The sequence below is a fragment of the Pseudophryne corroboree genome, chromosome 4 (genome assembly GCF_028390025.1).
Source record: "Pseudophryne corroboree isolate aPseCor3 chromosome 4, aPseCor3.hap2, whole genome shotgun sequence".
NCBI lineage: Eukaryota > Metazoa > Chordata > Amphibia > Anura > Myobatrachidae > Pseudophryne > Pseudophryne corroboree.
Window position 1 is genome coordinate 810,472,587 of NC_086447.1, and position 26,696 is coordinate 810,499,282.

At 48.5% G+C, this 26,696-nt stretch overlaps 1 protein-coding gene across 1 annotated transcript in view; it reads left to right on the top strand.

Moving 5' to 3' along the window:
* The window catches only part of RAB1A (RAB1A, member RAS oncogene family), a 97,486-nt gene that overhangs the window by 68,807 nt on the left and 1,983 nt on the right, over positions 1-26,696 (top strand). The window contains exons 4-5 of the mRNA XM_063918425.1: positions 374-469; positions 25,428-25,559. Coding sequence (XP_063774495.1) covers positions 374-469; positions 25,428-25,559 — 228 coding nt within the window. The remainder of the gene's footprint in view (positions 1-373; positions 470-25,427; positions 25,560-26,696) is intronic.

Below are 26,696 nucleotides of genomic sequence, written 5' to 3' on the forward strand. Positions count from 1 at the left end.
TCAAGCCAAAAATATACTGGTAGCTTAATAGGCTCCTGACAAAAAAAATTATCCCAAGTATGTGCAAAGGGCAGACTAGATGGGCCAGGTGGTTATATCTGCTGTCACATTCTAGGTTTCTGTCTTGAGACTTTCTATCCGAGATAAAATTGAAATAACCACCTTTCCTATAAAACCAGAAATCTGGTAATAGATTGTCGCAGAGCAAAATATCGGCTGTGATTGTTTGATGTGCCTTTTATAGAAGGAAGCCTGTTTAGCTTTAGTTACCACCATGATTATACGGGAAGTGCAAGTTTTATTTCTGGTACCTATGTTCCATGTGTGTTTATCCCATATAAATATACTAAACGTAGATCTCTTCCCTTTACAGTGGGATACAGCCGGCCAGGAAAGGTTCCGAACCATCACATCCAGTTACTACAGAGGCGCTCACGGCATCATTGTGGTGTACGACGTTACAGACCAGGTAACTTCCTTGCCAATGTTCGCTTGGTACTTTCTTTCAGCGCACAGAATAAATGGCGTTTACGCCGCACTAATTTTGCTTTCTGAGCAGGGGTATGCTTTGTAACAAAACAAGTGGACAGATGGTGCATAATTAATCCGCTTTTGCATATATTTTTATCAATAAAGCAAAGAGGAATTATTCTTAAACTTACGGAGGATAGTCCATTTCTCTATCGTCCTAGTGGATGCTGGGGTTCCTGAAAGGACCATGGGGAATAGCGGCTCCGCAGGAGACAGGGCACAAAAAGTAAAGCTTTTCCAGATCAGGTGGTGTGCACTGGCTCCTCCCCCCATGACCCTCCTCCAGACTCCAGTTAGATTTTTGTGCCCGGCCGAGAAGGGTGCAATCTAGGTGGCTCTCCTAAAGAGCTGCTTAGAAAAAGTTTAGCTAGGTTTTTTATTTTACAGTGATTCCTGCTGGCAACAGGATCACTGCAGCGAGGGACTGAGGGGAGAAGGAGTCAACTCACCTGCGTGCAGGATGGATTGGCTTCTTGGCTACTGGACATCAAGCTCCAGAGGGACGATCACAGGTACAGCCTGGATGGTCACCGGAGCCGCGCCGCCGGCCCCCTTGCAGATGCTGAAGTCAGAAGAGGTCCAGAATCGGCGGCTGAAGACTCCTGCAGTCTTCTAAAGGTAGCGCACAGCACTGCAGCTGTGCGCCATTTTCCTCTCAGCACACTTCACACGGCAGTCACTGAGGGTGCAGGGCGCTGGGAGGGGGGCGCCCTGGGAGGCAAATGATTACCTATAAAGGCTAAAAATACCTCGCATATAGCCCCCAGAGGCTATATGGAGATATTTAACCCCTGCCTGATTTCTCTAAATAGCGGGAGACGAGCCCGCCAGAAAAGGGGCGGGGCCTATCTCCTCAGCACACGGCGCCATTTCCTTTCACAGCTCCGCTGGTCAGGACGGCTCCCAAGTCTCTCCCCTGCACTGCACTACAGAAACAGGGTAAAACAGAGAGGGGGGGCAAATTTATGGCGATATTTTGATATAACAAAGCAGCTATAAGGGAGCACTTATTATAAGGCTATCCCTGATATATATATATATATATAGCGCTTTTGGTGTGTGCTGGCAAACTCTCCCTCTGTCTCCCCAAAGGGCTAGTGGGTCCTGTCTTCGTTAGGAGCATTCCCTGTGTGTCTGCTGTGTGTCGGTACGTGTGTGTCGACATGTATGAGGACGATATTGGCGTGGAGGCGGAGCAATTGCCAAATATGAGGATGTCACCCCCTAGGGAGTCGACACCAGAATGGATGCCTTTATTTATGGAACTACGGGATAGTGTCAACACGCTAAAGCAGTCGTTTGACGACATGAGACGGCCGGACAATCAATTAGTGCCTGTCCAGGCGACTCAAACACCGTCAGGGGCTGTGAAACGCCCTTTGCCTCAGTCGGTCGACACAGACCCAGACACAGGCGATGACTCCAGTGGTGACGGTGACGAATCAACCGTATTTTCCAGTAGGGCCACACGTTATATGATTTTGGCAATGAAGGAGGCGTTACATTTAGCTGATACTACAGGTACCACTAAACAGGGTATTATGTGGGGTGTGAAAAAACTACCTATAGTTTTTCCTGAATCAGAAGAATTAAATGACGTGTGTTATTATGTGGGGTGTGAAAAAACTACCTATAGTTTTTCCTGAATCAGAAGAATTAAATGACGTGTGTAATGAAGCGTGGGTTGCCCCTGATAAAAAGCTGATAATTTCAAAGAAATTATTGGCATTATACCCTTTCCCGCCAGAGGTTAGGGAGCGCTGGGAAACACCTCCTAGGGTGGACAAGGCGCTAACACGCTTATCTAAACAAGTGGCGTTACCCTCTCCTGAGACGGCCGCACTTAAAGATCCATCAGATAGGAGGATGGAAAATATCCAAAAAAGTATATACACACATGCAGGTGTTATACTACGACCAGCTATAGCGACTGCCTGGATGTGCAGTGCTGGGGTAGTTTGGTCAGAGTCCCTGATTGAAAATATTGATACCCTGGACAGGGACAATATTTTACTGTCGTTAGAACAAATAAAGGATGCATTTCTTTATATGCGTGATGCACAGAGGGATATCTGCACACTGGCATCACGGGTAAGTGCTATGTCCATTTCGGCCAGAAGAACTTTATGGACGCGACAGTGGACAGGCGATGCGGACTCAAAACGGCATATGGAAGTTTTGCAGTATAAAGGGGAGGAGTTATTTGGAGTCGGTCTATCAGATTTGGTGGCCACGGCTACAGCCGGGAAATCCACCTTTCTACCTCAAGTCACTCCCCAACAGAAAAAGGCACCGACCTTTCAACCGCAGCCCTTTCGTTCCTTTAAAAATAAGAGAGCAAAGGGCTATTCATATCTGCCACGAGGCAGAGGTCGAGGGAAGAGACAGCAACAGGCAGCTCCTTCCCAGGAACAGAAGCCCTCCCCGGCTTCTACAAAAGCCTCAGCATGACGCTGGGGCTTCTCAAGCGGACTCGGGGACGGTGGGGGGTCGTCTCAAAAATTACAGCGCGCAGTGGGCTCACTCGCAAGTAGATCCCTGGATCCTGCAGATAATATCTCAGGGGTACAGGTTGGAATTAGAGACAGATCCACCTCGCCGTTTCCTGAAGTCTGCTTTACCAACGTCCCCCTCCGAAAGGGAGACGGTTTTGGAAGCCATTCACAAGCTGTACTCTCAGCAGGTGATAGTCAAGGTACCTCTTCTACAATAAGGGAAGGGGTATTATTCCACTCTTTTTGTGGTACCGAAGCCGGATGGCTCGGTAAGGCCTATTCTAAATCTGAAGTCCTTGAACCTGTACATAAAGAAGTTCAAGTTCAAGATGGAGTCACTCAGAGCAGTGATAGCGAACCTGGAAGAGGGGGACTTTATGGTATCCTTGGACATCAAGGATGCGTATCTCCACGTTCCAATTTACCCCTCACACCAGGGGTACCTCAGGTTCGTTGTACAAAACTGTCACTATCAGTTTCAGACGCTGCCGTTCGGATTGTCCACGGCACCTCGGGTCTTTACAAAGGTAATGGCCGAGATGATGATTCTTCTTCGAAGAAAAGGCGTATTAATTATCCCATACTTGGACGATCTCCTAATAAGGGCAAGGTCCAGAGAACAGCTAGAGATGGGATTAGCACTGTCTCAAGAAGTGCTAAAACAGCACGGGTGGATTCTGAATATTCCAAAATCCCAGTTAATGCCGACAACTCGTCTGCTGTTCCTAGGGATGATTCTGGACACGGTTCAGAAAAAGGTTTTTCTCCCGGAGGAAAAAGCCAAGGAGTTATCCGAGCTTGTCAGGAACCTCCTAAAACCAGGAAAGGTGTCTGTACATCAATGCACAAGAGTCCTGGGAAAAATGGTGGCTTCTTACGAAGCAATTCCATTCGGCAGATTCCACGCAAGAATTTTCCAAAGGGATCTGTTGGACAAATGGTCAGGGTCGCATCTTCAGATGCACCTACGGATAACCCTGTCTCCAAGGACAAGGGTGTCTCTTCTGTGGTGGTTGCAGAGTCCTCATCTATTGGAGGGCCGCAGATTCGGCATACAGGATTGGATCCTGGTGACCACGGACGCCAGCCTGAGAGGCTGGGGAGCAGTCACACAAGGAAGAAACTTCCAGGGAGTATGGACGAGCCTGGAAACGTCTCTTCACATAAACATATTGGAACTAAGAGCAATATACAATGCTCTAAGCCAGGCAGAACCTCTGCTTCAAGGAAAACCGGTGTTGATCCAGTCGGACAACATCACGGCAGTCGCCCATGTGAACAGACAGGGCGGCACAAGAAGCAGGAGTGCAATGGCAGAAGCTGCAAGGATTCTTCGCTGGGCAGAGAATCATGTGATAGCACTGTCAGCAGTGTTCATCCCGGGAGTGGACAACTGGGAAGCAGACTTCCTCAGCAGACACGATCTTCACCCGGGAGAGTGGGGACTTCATCCAGAAGTCTTCCACATGCTGGTAACCCGTTGGGAAAGACCGATGGTGGACATGATGGCGTCTCGCCTCAACAAAAAACTGGACAGGTATTGCGCCAGGTCAAGAGATCCGCAGGCAATAGCTGTGGACGCGCTGGTAACGCCTTGGGTGTACCAGTCGGTGTATGTGTTTCCTCCTCTGCCTCTCATACCAAAAGTATTGAGAATTATACGGCAAAGAGGCGTGAGAACGATACTAGTGGTTCCGGATTGGCCAAGAAGGACTTGGTACCCGGAACTTCAAGAGATGATCACGGAAGATCCGTGGCCTCTACCTCTAAGGAGGGACTTGCTTCAGCAGGGTCCCTGTCTGTTTCAAGACTTACCGCGGCTGCGTTTGACGGCATGGCGGTTGAACGCCGGATCCTAAAGGAAAAAGGCATGCCGGAAGAAGTCATTCCTACTTTGATTAAAGCGAGGAAGGAAGTAACCGTGCAACATTATCACCGAATTTGGCGAAACTATGTTGCGTGGTGCGAAGATCGGAGTGCTCCGACGGAGGAATTTCAACTGGGTCGATTCCTACATTTCCTGCAATCAGGATTGTCTATGGGTCTCAAATTGGGATCTATTAAGGTTCAAATTTCGGCCCTGTCGATTTTCTTTCAAAAAGAATTGGCTTCAGTCCCTGAAGTCCAGACCTTTGTTAAGGGAGTGCTGCATATACAGCCGCCTGTGGTGCCTCCAGTGGCACCGTGGGATCTCAATGTGGTTTTGGAATTTCTAAAATCTCATTGGTTTGAACCACTAAAAAAGGTGGATTTGAAATATCTCACATGGAAAGTGACCATGCTTCTAGCCCTGGCTTCGGCCAGGAGAGTGTCAGAACTGGCAGCCTTATCTTACAAAAGCCCATATCTGATTTTCCATTCGGACAGGGCAGAACTGCGGACTCGTCCGCATTTTCTCCCTAAGGTGGTGTCAGCATTTCATCTGAACCAGCCTATTGTAGTGCCTGCGGCTACAAGTGACTTGGAGGACTCCAAGTTACTGGACGTTGTCAGAGCATTAAAAATATATATTTCAAGGACAGCTGGAGTCAGAAAATCTGACTCGTTGTTTATATTGTATGCACCCAACAAGATGGGTGCTCCTGCGTCTAAGCAGACGATTGCTCGTTGGATCTGTAGCACAATCCAACTTGCACATTCTGTGGCAGGCCTGCCACAGCCTAAATCTGTAAAGGCCCACTCCACAAGGAAGGTGGGCTCATCTTGGGCGGCTGCCCGAGGGGTCTCGGCATTACAACTCTGCCGAGCAGCTACGTGGTCAGGGGAGAACACGTTTGTAAAATTTTACAAATTTGATACTCTGGCTAAGGAGGACCTGGAGTTCTCTCATTCGGTGCTGCAGAGTCATCCGCACTCTCCCGCCCGTTTGGGAGCTTTGGTATAATCCCCATGGTCCTTTCAGGAACCCCAGCATCCACTAGGACGATAGAGAAAATAAGATTTTACTTACCGATAAATCTATTTCTCGGAGTCCGTAGTGGATGCTGGGCGCCCATCCCAAGTGCGGATTATCTGCAATAATTGTACATAGTTACTGTTAACTAATTCGGGTTATTGTTGAAGGAAGCCATCTTTCAGAGGCTCCGCTGTTATCATACTGTTAACTGGGTTTAGATCACAAGTTGTACGGTGTGATTGGTGTGGCTGGTATGAGTCTTACCCGGGATTCAAAATCCTCCCTTATTGTGTACGCTCGTCCGGGCACAGTACCTAACTGGAGTCTGGAGGAGGGTCATGGGGGGAGGAGCCAGTGCACACCACCTGATCTGGAAAAGCTTTACTTTTTGTGCCCTGTCTCCTGCGGAGCCGCTATTCCCCATGGTCCTTTCAGGAACCCCAGCATCCACTACGGACTCCGAGAAATAGATTTATCGGTAAGTAAAATCTTATTTTCTCTATCGTCCTAGTGGATGCTGGGGTTCCTGAAAGGACCATGGGGAATAGCGGCTCCGCAGGAGACAGGGCACAAAAAGTAAAGCTTTAGGATCAGGTGGTGTGCACTGGCTCCTCCCCCTATGACCCTCCTCCAAGCCAGTTAGATTTTTGTGCCCGGCCGAGAAGGGTGCAATTCTAGGTGGCTCTCATAAAGAGCTGCTTAGAGAGTTTAGCTTAGGTTTTTTATTTTACAGTGATTCCTGCTGGCAACAGGATCACTGCAACGAGGGACAGAGGGGAGAAGAAGTGAACTCACCTGCGTGCAGGATGGATTGGCTTCTTGGCTACTGGACATGAAGCTCCAGAGGGACGATCACAGGTACAGCCTGGATGGTCACCGGAGCCACGCCGCCGGCCCCCTCACAGATGCTGAAGCAAGAAGAGGTCCAGAATCGGCGGCTGAAGACTCCTGCAGTCTTCTTAAGGTAGCGCACAGCACTGCAGCTGTGCGCCATTTTCCTCTCAGCACACTTCACACGGCAGTCACTGAGGGTGCAGGGCGCTGGGGGGGGGCGCCCTGGGAGGCAAATGAAAACCTTTAAAAAGGCTAAAAATACCTCACATATAGCCCCAGAGGCTATATGGAGATATTTACCCCTGCCTAAATGTACTAAATAGCGGGAGACGAGCCCGCCGGAAAAGGGGCGGGGCCTATCTCCTCAGCACACGGCGCCATTTTCTGTCACAGCTCCGCTGGTCAGGAAGGCTCCCAGGTCTCTCCCCTGCACTGCACTACAGAAACAGGGTATAACAGAGAGGGGGGGCAAAATAAATGGCTATATATATATTAATATAAAAGCAGCTATAAGGGAGCACTTAATCATAAGGCTATCCCTGTCATATATAGCGCTTTTTGGTGTGTGCTGGCAGACTCTCCCTCTGTCTCCCCAAAGGGCTAGTGGGTCCTGTCTTCGTATAGAGCATTCCCTGTGTGTCTGCTGTGTGTCGGTACGTGTGTGTCGACATGTATGAGGACGATATTGGCGTGGAGGCGGAGCAATTGCCTGTAATGGTGATGTCACTCTCTAGGGAGTCGACACCGGAATGGATGGCTTATTTAGGAAATTACGTGATAATGTCAACACGCTGCAAAGTCGGTTGACGACATGAGACGGCCGACAAACAATTAGTACGGTCCAGACGTCTCAAAAACACCGTCAAGGGTTTTAAAACGCCCGTTTACTTTAGTCGGTCGACACAGACACAGACAGGGACACTGAATCCAGTGTCGACGGTGAATAAACAAACGTATTCCTTATTAGGGCCACACGTAAAAGGCAATGAAGGAGGTGTTACGTATTTCTGATACTACAAGTACCACAAAAGAGGGTATTATGTGGGATGTGAAAAAACTACCATAGTTTTTCCTGAATCAGATAAATTAAATAAAGTGTGTGATGATGCGTGGGTTCCCCCCGATAGAAAATTATGGGCGGTATACCCTTTCCCGCCAGAAGTTAGGGCGCGTTGGGAAACACCCCTTAAGGTGGATAAGGCGCTCACACGCTTATCAAAACAAGTGGCGGTACCGTCTATAGATAGGGCCGTCCTCAAGGACCAGCTGACAAGGCTGGAAAATATAATAAAAAGTATATACACACATACTGGTGTTATACTGCGGCCAGCGATCGCCTCAGCCTGGATGTGCAGAGCTAGGGTGGCTTGGTCGGATTCCCTGACTAAAAATATTGATACCCTTGACAGGGACAGTATTTTATTGACTATAGAGCATTTCTATATATGCGAGATGCACAGAGGGATATTTGCACTCTGGCATCATGAATAAACGCGATGTCCATAACTGCCAGAAGATGTTATGGACACGACAGTGGTCAGGTGATGCAGATTCCAAACGGCACAGTATGGCCGTATAAAGGAAGAGGACTTGTTTGGGGTCGGTCCATCGGACCTGGTGGTCACGGCAACTGCTGGAAAATCCACCGTTTTTTACCCTAAGTCACATCTCTGCAGAAAAAGACACCGTCTTTTCAGCCTCAGTCCTCTCGTCCCTATAAGATCATATCTGCCCAGGGATAGAGGAAAGGGAAGAAGACTGCAGCAGGCAGCCCATTCCCAGGAACAGAAGCGTTCCACCACGTCTGACAAGTTCTCAGCATGGCGCTGAGACCGTACAGGACCCCTGGATCCTACAAGTAGTATCCCGGGGGTACAGATGGGAATGTCGAGACGTTTCCCCTTCGCAGGCTCCTGAAGTCTGCTTTACCAAGTCTCCCTCCGACAAGGAGGTAGTATGGGAAAAAATTCACAAGCTGTATTCCCAGCAGGTGATAATTAAATTACCCCTCCTACTACAGAAAAGGGGTATTATTCCACACTATATTGTGGTACTGAAGCCAGAAGGCTAGGTGAGACTTATTCTAAAAAATTTTTTTTGAACACTTACAAAGGTTCAAATTAAGATGAAGTCACTCAGAGCAGTGATAACGAACCAGGAAGAAGGGGACTATATAGTGTCCCGGGACATCAGGGATGCTTACCTCTATGTCCCAAATTTGCCCTTCTCACTAAGGGTACCTCAGGTTCGTGGTGCAGAACTGTCACTATCAGTTTCAGACGCTGCCGTTTGGATTGTCCACGGCACCCCGGGGTCTTTACCAAGGTAATGGCCGAATTGATGATTCTTCTTCGAAGAAAAGGCGTCTTAATTATCCCTTACTTGGACGATCTCCTGATAGGGGCATAGTCCAGGGAACAGTTGGAGGTCGGAGTAGCACTATCTCGGATACTGCTAAAATCAGCACGGGTGGATTCTAAATATTCCAAAATCGCAGCTGATCCCGACGACACGTCTGCTGTGCCTAGGGATGATTCTGGACACAGTCCAGAAAAAGGTGTTTCTCCCGGAAGAGAAAGCCAGGGAGTTATCCGAGCAAGTCAGGAACCTCCTAAAAACAGTGCATCATTGCACAAGGGTCCTGGTAAAAATGGTGGCTTCCTACGAAGCAATTCCATTCGGCAGATTTCACGTAAGAACTTTTCAGTGGGATCTGCTGGACAAATGGTCCGGATCGCATCTTCAGATGCATCAGCGGATAACCCAATATCCAAGGACAAGGGTGTCTCTCCTGTGGTGGTTATAGAGTGCTCATCTTCTAGAGGGCCGCAGATTCGGCATTCAGGATTGGATGCTGGTAACCACGGAGCCCAGCCTGAGAGGCTGGGGAGCAGTCACACAAGGGAAAAATTTCCAGGGAGTGTGATCAAGTATGGAGACTTTTCTCCACATAAATATACTGGAGCTAAGGGTAAATTTATAATGCTCTAAGCTTAGCAAGACCTCTGCTTCAAGGTCAGCCGGTATTGATCCAGTGGGAAAAACATCACGGCAGTCGCCCACGTAAACAGACAGGGCGACACAAGAAGCAGGAGGGCAATGGCATAAACTGCAAGGACTTTTCGCTGGGCGGAAAATCATGTGATAACACTGTCAGCAGTTTTTCATCCCGGGAATGGAAACTGGGAAGCAGACTTCCTCAGCACGACCTCCACCCGGGAGAGTGGAAACTTCATTGAGAAGTTTTTTCCACATGATTGTAAACCGTTGGGAAATACCAAAGGTGGACATGATGGCGTCCCGTCTGAACAAAAAACGGGACAGGTATTGCGCCAGGTCAAGAGACTCTCAGGCAATAGATGTGGACGTTCTGGTAACACCGTGGGTGTACCAGTCGGTGTATGTGTTCCCTCCTCTGCTTCTCATACCTAAGGTGCTGAGAATTATAAGACGTAGAGGAGTAAGAACTATACTCATGGCTCCGGATTGGCCAAGAAGGACTTGGTACCCGGAACTTCAAGAGATGCTTACAGAGGTCTTATGGCCTCTGCCGCTAAGAAGGGACTTGCTTCAGCAAGTACCATGTCTGTTCCAAGACTTACCGCAGCTGCGTTTGTCGGCATGGCAATGGAAAGCCGGATCCTAAAGGAAAAAAAAGGCATTCCGGAAGAGGTCATTCCTACCCTGGTCAAAGCCAGAAAGGAGGTGACCGCACAACATTATCACCACGTGTGGCGAAAATATGTTGCGTGGTGTGAGGCCAGGAAGGCCCCACAAAGAAATTTCAACTCGGTCGTTTCCTGCATTTCCTGCAAACAGGAGTGTCTATGGGCCTCAAATTGGGGTCCATTAAGGTTCAAATTCGGCCCTGTAAATTTTCTTCCAGAAAGAATTGGCTTCAGTTCCTGAAGTCCAGAAGTTTGTCAAGGGAGTATTGCATATACAAACCCCTTTTTTGTGCCTCCAGTGGCACTGTGGGATCTCAACGTAGTTCTGGGATTCCTCAAATCACATTGGTTTAAAACCAGTCAAATATGTGGATTTGAAGCATCTCACATAAAAAGTGACCATGCTCTTGGCCCTGGCCTGGACCAGGCGAGTGTCAAATTGGTGGTTTTTTCTCAAAAAAGCCCATATCTGTTTGTCCATTCGGACAGGGCAGAGCTGCGGACTCGTCCCCAGTTCTCTCCCTAAGGTGGTGTCAGTGTTTCACCTGAACCAGCTTATTGTGGTGCCTTGCACCTACTAGGGACTTGGAGGACTCCAAGTTGCTAGAAGTTGTCAGGGCCCTGAAAATATGTTCCAGGACAGCTGGAGTCAGAAAATCTGACTCGCTGTTTATACTGTATGCACCCAACAAGTTGGGTGCGCCTGCTTCTAAGCAGTCGATTGCTCGTTGGATTTGTAACACAATTCAACTTGCACATTCTGAGGCAGGCCTGCCACAGTCTAAATCGGTTAAGGCCCATTCCACAAGGAAGGTGGGCTCATCTTGGGCGGCTGCCCGAGAGGTCTCGGCATTACAACTCTGCCGAGCAGCTACGTGGTCAGGGGAGAACACGTTTGTAAAATTCTACAAATTTGATATCCTGGCAAAAGAGGACCTGGAGCTGGAGTTCTCTCATTCGGTGCTGCAGAGTCATCCGCACTCTCCCGCCCGTTTGGGAGCTTTGGTATAATCCCCATGGTCCTTTCAGGAACCCCAGCATCCACTAGGACGATAGAGAAAATAAGAATTTACTTACCGATAATTCTATTTCTCGGAGTCCGTAGTGGATGCTGGGCGCCCATCCCAAGTGCGGATTATCTGCAATACTTGTACATAGTTACAAAAATCGGGTTATTATTGTTGTGAGCCATCTTTTCAGAGGCTCCGCTGTTATCATACTGTTAACTGGGTTTAGATCACAAGTTGTACGGTGTGATTGGTGTGGCTGGTATGAGTCTTACCCGGGATTCAAAATTCCTCCCTTATTGTGTACGCTCGTCCGGGCACAGTACCTAACTGGCTTGGAGGAGGGTCATAGGGGGAGGAGCCAGTGCACACCACCTGATCCTAAAGCTTTACTTTTTGTGCCCTGTCTCCTGCGGAGCCGCTATTCCCCATGGTCCTTTCAGGAACCCCAGCATCCACTACGGACTCCGAGAAATAGAATTATCGGTAAGTAAATTCTTATTTTTTAAAACCAATATATAAAAAGTCAGGGTGTACCGTAGGGTATTGCTTCTGTAGTTGGTTTCCATTGCATGATGCCTGTATTCTTTGCAGTTTATTCTTCCAGTAAAAGTCCCAAAATTTGCAGTATCCGTAGCTTACAGGTGTACTCATTTATTTTTGGACATAGTATACGTGTTATTTCTCTAACGTCCTAAGTGGATGCTGGGGACTCCGTAAGGACCATGGGGAATAGCGGCTCCGCAGGAGACTGGGCACATCTAAAGAAAGCTTTAGGACTATCTGGTGTGCACTGGCTCCTCCCCCCATGACCCTCCTCCAAGCCTCAGTTAGATCTCTGTGCCCGAACGAGAAGGGTGCACACTAGGGGCTCTCCTGAGCTTCTTAGTGAAAGTTTTAGTTTAGGTTTTTTATTTTCAGTGAGACCTGCTGGCAACAGGCTCACTGCATCGAGGGACTAAGGGGAGAAGAAGCGAACTCACCTGCGTGCAGAGTGGATTGGGCTTCTTAGGCTACTGGACATTAGTTCCAGAGGGACGATCACAGGCCCAGCTTGGATGGGTCCCAGAGCCGCGCCGCCGGCCCCCTTACAGAGGCAGAAGAGGTCCGGAAAATCGGCGGCAGAAGGCGTCCTGTCTTCAACAAGGTAGCGCACAGCACTGCAGCTGTGCGCCATTGCTCTCAGCACACTTCACACTTCGGTCACTGAGGGTGCAGGGCGCTGGGGGGAGCGCACTGAGACGCAATAAAAACACCTTAGATGGCAAAAAAAATGCATCACATATAGCTCCTGGGCTATATGGATGCATTTAACCCCTGCCAGAATACATAGAAAAACAGGAGATAAGGCCGCCGATAAGGGGGCGGAGCCTATCTCCTCAGCACACTGGCGCCATTTTCCCTCACAGCTCCGTTGGAGGGAAGCTCCCTGGCTCTCCCCTGCAGTCACTACACTACAGAAAGGGTTAAAAAGAGGGGGGCACTAATTAGGCGCAGTATTAACTATACAGCAGCTATAAGGGGAAAAACACTTATATAAGGTTATCCCTGTATATATATAGCGCTCTGGTGTGTGCTGGCAAACTCTCCCTCTGTCTCCCCAAAGGGCTAGTGGGGTCCTGTCCTCTATCAGAGCATTCCCTGTGTGTGCGCTGTATGTCGGTACTTTTGTGTCGACATGTATGAGGAGAAAAATAATGTGGAGACGGAGCAGATTGCCTGTAATAGTGATGTCACCCCCTAGGGCAGTGATTTTCAACCTTTTTAAATTCGTGGCACACTAAACAAAATGTTTAAATTGCCAAGGCACACCATCAGTTTTTTTGGCCCCGCAGTAATAGCACACATTGGCCCCGCAGTAATAGCACACATTGGCCCAGCAGTAATAAAACAGATTTATATTAATGCCACACACCTGCCCCCATAGTAATTATACACACATGCCCCATTCTAATTCCACACACCTGCCCCTCCATAGTCAAGCCACACACACGCCTCCATTGTAATTCCTTACACCTGTCCCACCCATAGTAATTATACATACCTGCCACAGTAATTTCTCGCACATTAATGTTATATATACACACACATATATATATATATATATATATATATATATATGTATATATATATATGTATGTGTATATATATATATATATATATATATGTATATGTATATATATATATTTATTTCTAACCTTAACTCTTTCCCTCAGTGGGGAGAAGTGAGGAGCGCTGGGGCGAGAAGGCAGCATGGAGCAGGAGCAGCACAGAGTGTGTGTGTGCACTGCAGGCGGGGAGAACGCAGCGTGCGGGCTGGCTGATGCGGAAGTGCAGCGTTGACCGGCGAGCACAGTTACATCTGCCTGGCGGCAGTGGCGGTTCTGTGGGCGGGCGGCAGTGCCGGGACTGTGTGCGGGCGGCGGCGCCGGGTCTTTGTACGGACGACGGCAGGAGGCGGGCATCTCTGGTGGGCTGCGGTGGCGGCACACCTGGCAACTGCCTGCGGCACACTAGTGTGCCGCGGCACACCTGTTGAAAAAGGCTGCCCTAGGGGGTCGACACCTGAGTGGATGAACTGTTGGAAGGAATTACGTGACAGTGTCAGCTCTGTATAAAAGACAGTGGTTGACATGAGACAGCCGGCTACTCAGCTTGTGCCTGTCCAGACGTCTCATAGGCCGCCAGGGGCTCTAAAGCGCCCGTTACCTCAGATGGCAGATATAGACGCCGACACGGATACTGACTCCAGTGTCGACGGTGAAGAGACGAATGTGACTTCCAGTAGGGCCACACGTTACATGATTGAGGCAATGAAAAATGTTTTACACATTTCTGATAATACGAGTACCACCAAAAAAGGGATATTATGTTCGGTGAAGAAAAACTACCTGTAGTTTTCCTGAATCTGAGAAATCAAATGAGGTGTGTGATGATGCGTGGGTTTCCCCCGATAACAACTGATAATTTCTAAAATGTTATTGGCATTATATCCTTTCCCGCCAGAGGTTAGGGTGCGTTGGGAAACACCCCCTAGGGTGGATAAAGCGCTCACACGCTTGTAAGGGCTCTACCCTCGCCTGAGATGGCCGCCCTTAAGGATCCTGCTGATAGAAAGCAGGAGGGTATCCTAAAATGTATTTACACACATACTGGTGTTATACTGCGACCAGCAATCGCCTCAGCCTGGATGTGCAGTGCTGGGTTGGCGTGGTCGGATTCCCTGACTGAAAATATTGATACCCTAGATAGGGACAGTATATTTTTGCCTATAGAGCATTTAAAAGATGCATTTCTATATATGCGTGATGCACAGCGGAATATTTGCCGACTGGCATCAAGTCTAAGTGCGTTGTCCATTTCTACCAGTAGAGGGTTATGGACACGTCAGTGGTCAGGTGATGCGTATTCCAAACGGCATTTGGAAGTATTTATTGCTTTATTAAGGGGAGGAGTTATTTGGGGTCGGTCTTTCAGACCTGGTGGCCACGGCAACAGCTGGGAAATCCACGTTTGTACCCCAGGTCGCCTCTCAACATGAGAAGACGCCGTATTATCAGGCGCAGTCTTTTCGTGGACAAGCGGGCAAAAGGTTCCTCATTTCTGCCCCGTGACAGAGGGAGAGGAAAAAGGCTGCAGAAATCAGCCAGTTCCCAGGAACAGAAACCCTCTCCCGCCTCTGCCAAGCCCTCAGTATACGCGGGGGCTTTACAAGCAGAATCAGGCACGGTGGGGGGCCCGTCTCAATGAATTTTAGCGCGCAGTGGGCTCACTCGCAAGTAGACCCCTGGATCCTTCAGGTGATATCTCAGGGGTACAAATTAGAATTCGAGAGGTCTCCCCCTCGCCGTTTCCTAAAGTCGGCTTTACCGATGTCTCCTTCTGACAGGGAGACAGTTTTGGAAGCCATTCACAAGCTGTATTCCCAGCAGGTGATAATCAAGATACCCCTCCTGCAACAGGGAACGGGGTATTATTCCACACTGTTGTGGTACCGAAGCCGGACGGCTCGGTGAGACCGATTCTAAATCTAAAATCTTTGAACACTTACATACAGAGGTTCAAATTCAAGATTGAGTCACTCAGAGCAGTGATTGCGAACCTGGAAGAAGGGGACTACATGATGTCTCGGGACATCAAGGATGCTTACCTTCATGTCAAATTTACCCTTCTCACCAAGGGTACCTCAGGTTTATGGTACAGAACTGTCACTATCAGTTCAGACGCTGCCGTATGGATGGTCCACGGCACCCCGGGTCTTTACCAAGGTAATGGCCGAAATGATGATATTCCTTCGAAGGAAGGGAATTTTAGTTATCCCTTACTTGGACAATTCCCTGATAAGGGTAAGATCCAGGGAACAGTTGGAGGTCGGTGTAGCAAGGTAGTGTTGCGGCAGCACGATTGGATTTTCAATATTCCAAAATCGCAGCTGGTTCCGACGACGTGTCTTCTGTTCCTAGGGATGATCCTGGACACAGTCCAGAAAAAGGTGTTTCTCCCGGAGGAGAAAGCCAGGGAGTTATCCGAGCTAGTCAGGAACCTCCTAAAACCGAGCCAAGTCTCAGTGCATCAGTGCACAAGGGTTCTGGGTAAAATGGTGGCTTCCTACGAAGCAATCCCATTCGACAGATTCCACGCAAGAACTTTCCAGTGGGACGTGCTGGACAAATGGTCCGGGACGCATCTTCAGATGCATCAGCGGATAACCCTGTCACCAAGGACAAGGGTGTCCCTCCTGTGGTGGTTGCAGAGTGCTCATCTTCCAGAGGGCCGCAGATTAGGCATTCAGGACTGGGTCCTGGTGACCACGGATGCCAGCCTGCGAGGCTGGAGAGCAGTCACACAGGGAAGGAATATCCAGGGCTTATGGTCAAGCCTGGAGACATCACTTCACATAAATATCCTGAAGCTAAGGGACATTTACAATGCTCTAAGCTTAGCAAGACCTCTGCTTCAAGGTCAGCCGGTGTTGATCCAGTAGGACAACATCACGGCAGTCACCCACGTAAACAGACAGGGTGATACAAGAAGCAGGAGGGCAATGGCAGAAGCTGCAAGGATTCTTCGCTGGGCGGAAAATCATGTGATAGCACTGTCAGCAGTATTCATTCCGGGAGTGGACAACTGGGAAGCAGACTTCCTCAGCACGACCTCCACACGGGAGAGTGGGGACTTCACCCAGAAGTCTTCCACATGATTATAAACCGTTTGGAAAAACTCGACAGGTATTGCGCCAGGTCAAGGGACCCTCAGGCAATAGCTGTAGACGCTCTGGTAACACCGTGGGTGTACCAGTCAGTGTATGTGTTCCCTCCTCTGCCTCTCATACCCAAGGTACTGAGATTGATAAGATGGAGAGGAGTAAGCACTATATTCGTGGCTCCGGATTGGCCAAGAAGGACTTGGTAACCGGAACTTCAAGAGATGCTCACGGAGGATCCGTGGCCTCTACCTCTAAGAAGGGACCTGCTCCAGCAAGGACCCTGTCTGTTCCAAGACTTACCGCGGCTGCGTTTGACGGCATGGCGGTTGAACGCCGGATCCTGAAGGAAAAAAGGCATTCCGGATGAAGTCATCCCTATCCTGATCAAAGCCAGGAAGGATGTAACCGCAAAACATTATCACCGCATTTGGCGAAAATATGTTGCGTGGTGCGAGGCCAGTAAGGCCCGACGGAGGAAATTCAACTGGGTCGATTCCTACATTTCCTGCAAACAGGAGTGTCTATGGGCCTGAAATTGGGGTCCATTAAGGTTCAAATTTCGGCCCTGTCAATTTTCTTCCAAAAAGAACTAGCTTCAGTCCCTGAAGTTCAGACGTTTGTAAAAGGGGTACTGCATATACAGCCTCCTTTTGTGCCTCCAGTGGCACTTTGGGATCTCAATGTAGTTTTTGGGTTCCAAAAGTCACATTGGTTTGAACCACTTAAATCTGTGGAGTTAAAATATCTCACATGGAAAGTGGTCATGCTGTTGGCCCTGGCCTGGACCAGGCGCGTGTCAGAATTGGCGGCTTTATCCTGTAAAAGCCCTTATCTGATTTTCCATTCGGACAGGGCGGAATTGAGGACTCGTCCTCCGTTTCTCCCTAAGGTGTTTTCAGCGTTTTCGCCTGAACCAACCTATTGTGGTGCCTGCGGCTACTAGGGACTTGGAGGACTCCAAGTTGCTAGACGTTGTCAGGGCCCTGAAAATATGTTTCCAGGACGGCTGGAGTCAGGAAAACTGACTCGCTGTTTATCCTGTATGCACCCAACAAGCTGGGTGCTCCTGCTTCTAAGCAGACTATTGCTCGTTGGATTTGTAGTACAATTCAGCTTGCACATTCTGTGGCAGGCCTGCCACAGCCAAAAATCTGTAAATGCCCACTCCACAAGGAAGGGGGCTCATCTTGGGCGGCTGCCCGAGGGGTCTCGGCTTTACAACTTTGCCGAGCAGCTACTAGGTCAGGAGCAAATACGTTTGTAAAATTCTACAAAATTGATACCCTGGCTGAGGAGGACCTGGAGTTCTCTCATTTGGTGCTGCAGAGTCATCCGCACTCTCCCGCCCGTTTGGGAGCTTTGGTATAATCCCCATGGTCCTTTGGGAGTCCCCAGCATCCACTAGGACGTCAGAGAAAATAAGAATTTACTTACCGATAATTCTATTTCTCATAGTCCGTAGTGGATGCTGGGCGCCCATCCCAAGTGCGGATTGTCTGCAATACTGGTACATAGTTATTGTTACCAAAAAATCGGGTTATTGCTGTAGTGAGCCATCTTTTCTAGAGGCTCCTCTGTTATCATGCTGTTAACTGGGTTCATATCACAAGTTGTACGGTGTGGCTGGTATGAGTCTTACCCGGGATTCAAAATCCTTCCTTATTGTGTACGCTCGTCCGGGCACAGTATCCTAACTGAGGCTTTGAGGAGGGTCATAGGGGGAGGAGCCAGTGCACACCAGATAGTCCTAAAGCTTTCTTTAGATGTGCCCAGTCTCCTGCGGAGCCGCTATTCCCCATGGTCCTTACGGAGTCCCCAGCATCCACTACGGACTACGAGAAATAGAATTATCGGTAAGTAAATTCTTATTTTTAAAGAGGCAGTTTTTCTTTTATTTTGTAGCTGTCTTATGGAATTGTGTACACGTAATATCAGCTAATTATTTGTTTTATGTTAGTTTTATACAGATCAAACTTCCTGCCCATCTTCTGTATACACAGTATGCTTTCCCTTCTGGGGTTTGCATGTATAGGCAGCTACAGTGTGAGGGGAAAATAAATAGCAGTTATGCTAAATACAATGAATTGTGTATTTTCTTTGAGGCTGGTAATATAGATCCTCTGTGGATGTAAAACAGGGTAGAGGAGAATTCCGGTTTGTAGAGACAAGAACAGACCATATGACCATGTTACATCAGTACAGGGCCCACATTCCCAGAGTGACTGCCTCCCATTGAATGGCTGATGAGGGACCGCCTTCCTCTGCTATGCACAGAGGCTAGTTAAGATAAAGAACGTATATGTACAGTGACCTGCATGCAGTTCCCAATATACTCCTTCCTGGCTCTGCATATAATAGAATGGAGAAAAGACTCCAGAGAACAGTGCGCAATAAAACTGAGAAGCTGCTAAAAAATGTACATGAATGTGCATCCAATTACACATAGAAAAGACAATGTGACAAAAATGCACATATTTTTTGTCACTGCATATAATAGGAATGGGCTGTACACCACGGAGAGCTTTCAAACGTATTGTATCTGTATCTGAAACGTATTTTCAATCTGTATCATGGATTAATGGACACGTGCAGTGATTTGCTGTATTCATTTGAAATGATCCAGGATTTTGAGCCCTAGAGAACTGAGGCAGCCATGACGATAAGGGAGCTGCATCATTCCAACACATGGGAAAGCCTGCTGCTCTATCAGCTGTCGGCAGGGGTTATATAAAATGAGTGTTGTAGCTGGAGGAGTTCTTCCAGTGTGGTTCTCTGCAATATAAACCATTTCAGCCATTGAGTGGGTTCAGTTTTTATTCCTTACAATATCTAGTCGCTACAGAATGTATCTAGTGTCAGATTGCCTCTGTTCATTATGTGGTTTGTAAGCACTACACGTGTTTAGTTCAGGGTAAGCTTTCAGTCTGATGCTGCAATAATAAGATTTTACTTACCGATAAATCTATTTCTCGTAGTCCGTAGTGGATGCTGGGACTCCGTCAGGACCATGGGGAATAGCGGCTCCGCAGGAGACAGGGCACAAAATTTAAAAGTTTGACCACTAGGTGGTGTGTACTGGCTCCTCCCCCTATGACCCTCCTCCAAGCCTCAGTTAGGATACTGTGCCCGGACGAGCGTACACAATAAGGAAGGATTTTGAATCCCGGGTAAGATTCATACCAGCCACACCAATCACACCGTACAACTTGTGATCTGAACCCAGTTAACAGTATGACAAACGTAGGAGCCTCTGAACAGACGGCTCACAACAATAACAACCCGATTTTTTTGTAACAATAACTATGTACAAGTATTGCAGACAATCCGCACTTGGGATGGGCGCCCAGCATCCACTACGGACTACGAGAAATAGATTTATCGGTAAGTAAAATCTTATTTTCTCTGACGTCCTAGTGGATGCTGGGACTCCGTCAGGACCATGGGGATTATACCAAAGCTCCCAAACGGGCGGGAGAGTGCGGATGACTCTGCAGCACCGAATGAGAGAACTCCAGGTCCTCCTTAGCCAGGGTATCAAATTTGTAGAATTTTACAAACGTGTTCTCCCCTGACCACGTAGCTGCTCGGCAGAGTTGTAATGCCGAGACCCCTCGGGCAGCCGCCCAAGATGAGCCCACCTTCCTTGTGGAATGGGCTTTTACAGATTTTGGCTGTGGCAGGCCTGCCACAGAATGTGCAAGCTGAATTGTATTACAAATCCAACGAGCAATAGTCTGCTTAGAAGCAGGAGCACCCAGCTTGTTGGGTGCATACAGGATAAACAGCGAGTCAGATTTTCTGACTCCAGCCGTCCTGGAAACATATATTTTCAGGGCCCTGACTACGTCCAACAACTTGGAGTCCTCCAAGTCCCTAGTAGCCGCAGGTACCACAATAGGCTGGTTCTAGTGAAACGCTGAAACCACCTTAGGCAGAAAGTGAGGACGCGTCCGCAGTTCTGCCCTGTCCGAATGGAAAATCAGATATGGGCTTTTATACGATAAAGCCGCCAATTCTGACACTCTCCTGGCTGAAGCCAGGGCCAGTAGCATGGTTATTTTCCATGTAAGATATTTCAAATCCACCGATTTGAGTGGCTCAAACCAATGGGATTTGAGAATCCAAAACTACATTAAGATCCCACGGTGCCACTGGGGGCACAACCGGGGGCTGTATATGTAGTACTCCTTTTACAAAAGTCTGGACTTCAGGAACTGAAGCCAATTCTTTCTGGAAGAAAATCGACAGGGCCGAAATTTGAACCTTAATGGACCCTAATTTGAGGCCCATAGACAATCCTGTTTGCAGGAAATGTAGGAATCGACCCAGTTGAAATTCCTCCGTCGGGGCCTTCCTGGCCTCACACCACGCAACATATTGTCTCCAAATGCGGTGATGATGTTGTGCAGTCACCTCCTTCCTGGCTTTTACCAGGGTAGGGATGACCTCTTCCGGAATGCCTTTTTCCCTTAGGATTCGGCGTTCAACCACCATGCCGTCAAACGCAGCCGCGGTAAGTCTTGGAATAGACACGGTCCCTGCTGAAGCAGGTCCCGTCTTAGAGGTAGAGGCCACGGATCTTCCGTGAGCATCTCCTGAAGTTCCGGGTACCAAGTTCTTCTTGGCCAATCCGGAGCCACGAGTATCGTTCTTACTCCCCTTTGCCGTATAATTCTCAGTACTTTTGGTATGAGAGGCAGAGGAGGAAACACATACACTGACTGGTACACCCATGGTGTTACCAGAGCGTCTACAGCTATTGCCTGAGGGTCTCTTGACCTGGCGCAATACCTGTCCAGTTTTTTGTTGAGGCGGGACGCCATCATGTCCACCATTGGTCTTTCCCAATGGACCACAATCATGTGGAAGACTTCTGGATGAAGTCCCCACTCTCCCGGGTGCAGATCTTGTCTGCTGAGGAAGTCTGCTTCCCAGTTGTCCACTCCCGGGATGAACACAGCTGACAGTGCTAACACATGATTTTCTGCCCAGCGGAGAATCCTTGCAGCTTCTGCCATTGCCCTCCTGCTTCTTGTGCCGCCCTGTCTGTTTACGTGGGCGACTGCCGTGATGTTGTCCGACTGAATCAACACCGGCTGACCCTGAAGCAGAGGTTTTGCCAGGCTTAGAGCATTGTAGATTGCTCTTAGCTCCAGTATATTTATGTGAAGAGACGTCTCCAGGCTTGACCACACGCCCTGGAAGTTTCTTCCCTGTGTGACCGCTCCCCAGCCTCTCAGGCTGGCATCCGTGGTCACTAGGACCCAGTTCTGTATGCCGAATCTGCGGCCCTCTAACAGATTAGCACTCTGCAACCACCATAGCAGAGACACTCTTGTCCTTGTGGACAATTTTATCCGCTGATGCATCTGCAGATGCGATCCGGACCATTTGTCCAGCAGATCCCACTGAAAAGTTCGTGCATGGAATCTGCCGAATGGAATCGCTTCGTAAGAAGCCACCATCTTTCCCAGGACTCTTGTGCATTGATGCACAGATACTTTTCCTGGTTTTAGGAGGTTCCTGACTAGATCGGATAACTCCCTGGCTTTCTCCTCCGGAAGAAATACCTTTTTCTGAACAGTGTCCAGAATCATCCCTAGGAACAACAGACGTGTCGTCGGGATCAGTTGGGATTTTGGAAAATTCAGAATCCACCCGTGTTGTTGGAGCACTACTTGGGTTAGTGCTACTCCGACCTCCAGCTGTTCTCTGGATCTTGCCCTTATCAGGAGATCGTCCAAGTAAGGGATAATTAAGACGCCTTCTCTTCGAAGAAGGATCATCATTTCGGCCATTACCTTGGTAAAGACCCGGGGTGCCGTGGACAATCCAAACGGCAGCGTCTGAAACTGATAATGACAGTTTTGGACCACGAACCTGAGGTACCCTTGGTGTGAAGGACAAATTGGAACATGAAGGTAAGCATCCTTGATGTCCAAGGACACCATAAAATCCCCTTCTTCCAGATTCGCTATCACTGCTCTGAGTGACTCCATCTTGAACTTGAATTTTTGTATGTACAGGTTCAGAGATTTTAGATTTAGAATCGGTCTTACCGAGCCGTCCGGCTTCGGTACCACAAATAGCGTGGAGTAATACCCCTGTCCCTGTTGTAGGAGGGGTACCTTGACTATCACCTGCTGAGAATACAGCTTGTGAATGGCCTCCAATACCGTCGCCCTGTCGGAGGGAGACGTTGGCAAAGCAGACATTAGGAAACGGCGAGGAGGGGACTTCTCGAATTCCAACCTGTAACCCTGAGATACTACCTGCAGGATCCAGGGGTCCACCTGTTCTTATAGGAACGAAAGGACTGCGGCTGAAAAGCCTGCGGCTTTTTCTGCTGGGAGGTGACCTGGGGTAAAAAGGTGGATTTTCCAGCCGTTGCCGTGGCCACCAGATCCGATAGACCGACCCCAAATAATTCCTCCCCCTTATACGGCAATACTTCCATATGTCGTTTGGAATCCGCATCACCTGACCACTGGCGCGTCCATAAACTTCTTCTGGCAGATATGGACATCGCACTTACTCTTGATGCCAGAGTGCAAATATCTCTGTGCATCTCGCATATAAAGAAATGCATCCTTTAACTGCTCTATAGTCAGTAAAATACTGTCCCTATCCAGGGTATCAATATTTTCAGACAGTGACTCCGACCAAGCCACGCCAGCACTGCACATCCAGGCTGAGGCGATTGCTGGTCTCAGTATAACACCCGTATGTGTGTATATACTTTTTAATGTATTCTCCAGCTTCCTATCGGCTGGATCCTTGAGGGCGGCCGTATCAGGAGACTGTAACGCCACTTGCTTTGATAAGCGTGTGAGCGCCTTATCCACCCTAGGAGGTGTTTCCCAGCGCGCCCTAACCTCTGGCGGGAAAGGGTATAATGCCAATAACTTCTTTGAAATTAGCAGTTTTCTATCTGGGGTAACCCACGCTTCATCACACACTTCATTCAGTTCCTCTGATTCAGGAAAAACTATCGGTAGTTTTTTCACACCCCACATAATACCCCTTTTTGTGGTACTTGCAGTATCAGAGATATGCAAAGCCTCCTTCATTGCCGTGATCATATAACGTGTGGCCCTACTGGAAAATACGTTTGTTTCTTCACCGTCGACACTGGATTCAGTGTCAGTGTCTGGGTCTGTGTCGACCGACTGAGGTAAAGGGCGTTTTACAGCCCCTGACGGTGTCTGAGACGCCTGGACAGGTACTAACTGGTTTGCCGGCTGTCTCATGTCGTCAACCGACTTTTGTAGCGTGCTGACACTATCCCGTAATTCCATAAACAAAGCCATCCATTCTGGTGTCGACTCCCTAGGGGGTGACATCACCATTACAGGCAATTGCTCCGCCTCCACGCCAACATCGTCCTCATACATGTCGACACACACGTACCGACACACAGCAGACACACAGGGAATGCTCTGATAGAAGACAGGACCCCACTAGCCCTTTGGGGAGACAGAGGGAGAGTTTGCCAGCACACACCCAAGCGCTATAAATATATATAGGGACAACCTTAATAAGTGTGTTCCCTTTATAGCAGCTCAAATATTATAAATATCGCCAATAAGTGCCCCCCCTCTCTGTTTTTACCCTGTTTCTGTAGTGCAGTGCAGGGGAGAGTCCTGGGAGCCTTCCTCGCAGCGGAGCTGGGCAGGAAAATGGCGCTGAGGAGAATAGGCCCCGCCCCCTTTTCGGCAGGCTTCTTCTCCCGGTTTTTTTGGAACCTGGCAGGGGTTAAATACATCCATATAGCCCCAGGGGCTATATGTGATATATTTTAGCCAGAATAGGTATATTACATTGCTGCCCAGGGCGCCCCCCCCAGCGCCCTGCACCCTCAGTGACCGCTGGTGTGAAGTGTGCGGAGAGCAATGGCGCACAGCTGCAGTGCTGTGCGCTACCTCATGAAGACTGAGACGTCTTCTGCCGCCGGTTTCTGGACCTCTTCTCTATTCGGCATCTGCAAGGGGGTCGGCGGCGCGGCTCCGGTGACCCATCCAGGCTGTACCTGTGATCGTCCCTCTGGAGCTAGTGTCCAGTAGCCTAAGAAGCAAATCCATCCTGCACGCAGGTGAGTTCACTTCTTCTCCCCTAAGTCCCTCGTTGCAGTGAGCCTGTTGCCAGCAGGACTCACTGAAAATAAAAAACCTAACAAACTTTTTCTAAGCAGCTCTTTAGGAGAGCCACCTAGATTGCACCCTGCTCGGACGGGCACAAAAACCTAACTGAGGCTTGGAGGAGGGTCATAGGGGGAGGAGCCAGTACACACCACCTAGTGGTCAAACTTTTAAATGTTGTGCCCTGTCTCCTGCGGAGCCGCTATTCCCCATGGTCCTGACTGAGTCCCAGCATCCACTAGGACGTCAGAGAAATTCTATTACTATTGGTAATTTTTTTTAAATACTGGTTTCCAATAGCAAGCCAGGTTGTTTCACAGGATTCAGTATGGGATCCCAGTGGTCATAAGACTGACGCTGGAATCCCGACAGGAGTGATCCCACGCTTCGGGCATGGTGGCATACTAATTAATTTATTCCCCCTAGGGGGGGGGGGGGGGGGGATTCCGGGTCCCAGTCAGGATTCTGAGTTCCGGGATTCCCTTGGCTGTCAGGATTCCAGCGTCTGTATCCTGACAGCCAGGAAACGAACTGCTTCCCGTTTCATAGACCTGCCTTACACGAATGTGCTGCAGGCCATTCGTCTAGTGTTTACAGAGCAGGTGTAATAGGAAATGGATATGATTTTTAAACCTGGTTTCTTCTTTCTCAGGAATCCTTCAACAATGTAAAGCAATGGCTTCAGGAGATAGATCGTTATGCCAGTGAAAATGTTAACAAGTTGTTGGTAGGGAACAAATGTGACCTAACTACAAAGAAGGTAGTGGACTACACAACAGCAAAGGTGAGTGTGATTACTACTTTGTACTCTCTCTGCATTCTACTAAATCTTAGAACTGCTTCTATCATTACTCTCATTTATATCATGGGAGAGAAGTGCTAGAAAATGGTTTTGGATCCCATTCGCACTGAATGTGCAACTCTAGAGGCAGAAGCCTGAATTATAGGGGGATAAGCAAATGAGCTGCACACTACTTCTGATTGTCGAGCTTGTGAATATACACTTGTAGCATACAGACAGGGCGGGATGGAGAATGTAGTAAAGCCAAAATAAACAAACAGAGGTGATCCAGTTCTGGTTGTTAAACCTTCATAACGGGTTGGGTACGGGATCCGGCGTTCAGAATACCGACCCCGGGATCCCGACCACCAGAATACCAGCAGGGGTCGAGCACAACAAAGCCCCTTGCAGGCTCAGTGGCTCACCACAGGTTCTATTCCCACTCCATGATTGTTGTGGACACCCAGACGTGGGAATAACTGTGGCGCTGCCAGCATTCTGGCGGTCGTTATCCCAGCATCAGTATTCTGACCGCTGGGATCCCGACCACTGGTATCCTGCCTACATCCCTTCATAACTCAGTAAGGTAATAAAAAGCCTCCAGCATATCATTCATGGTGCAGTATGCATAACGAGGACGTCTCCACATGTGGAAATCTCTCCATTAGGAAAAGATCAGATTTATCGTAATATCGTTGTCACAGAATTATGTGGGGCACGAATGTAAATACGGAATGACCTTAGTTTGCCGGAACTTTGCACCTCTTTCTCACCTTCTACTGAATTGCATTTGTGCTGATTCTCTGTTCTTTCCAGTTCCTTGACCCTCCTATATTAACAAATTGTGGGCACTGTGGTAGGACATACACAGATATACTATTATTGAGATTCTTGGTGAACAGAATTTTTTTTATTGATAGAAAAACAAACAGAAAAACAAAACCCTTTTAGGGCTAAACTCTATAAACCCTGTTAATTTAACAAGGGGCTTTAACATCAGGGTCTACTCAATTCCAGTCACTTTTTCACCCGAGACCCTTTAACTCTAGTTCAATTAACATGTTAACATAGAATCCATACGTTCATGGACCAATTTGCATTAACACGGTGCCTTTCGTGGCTTATTGAATAGCCTTGGGT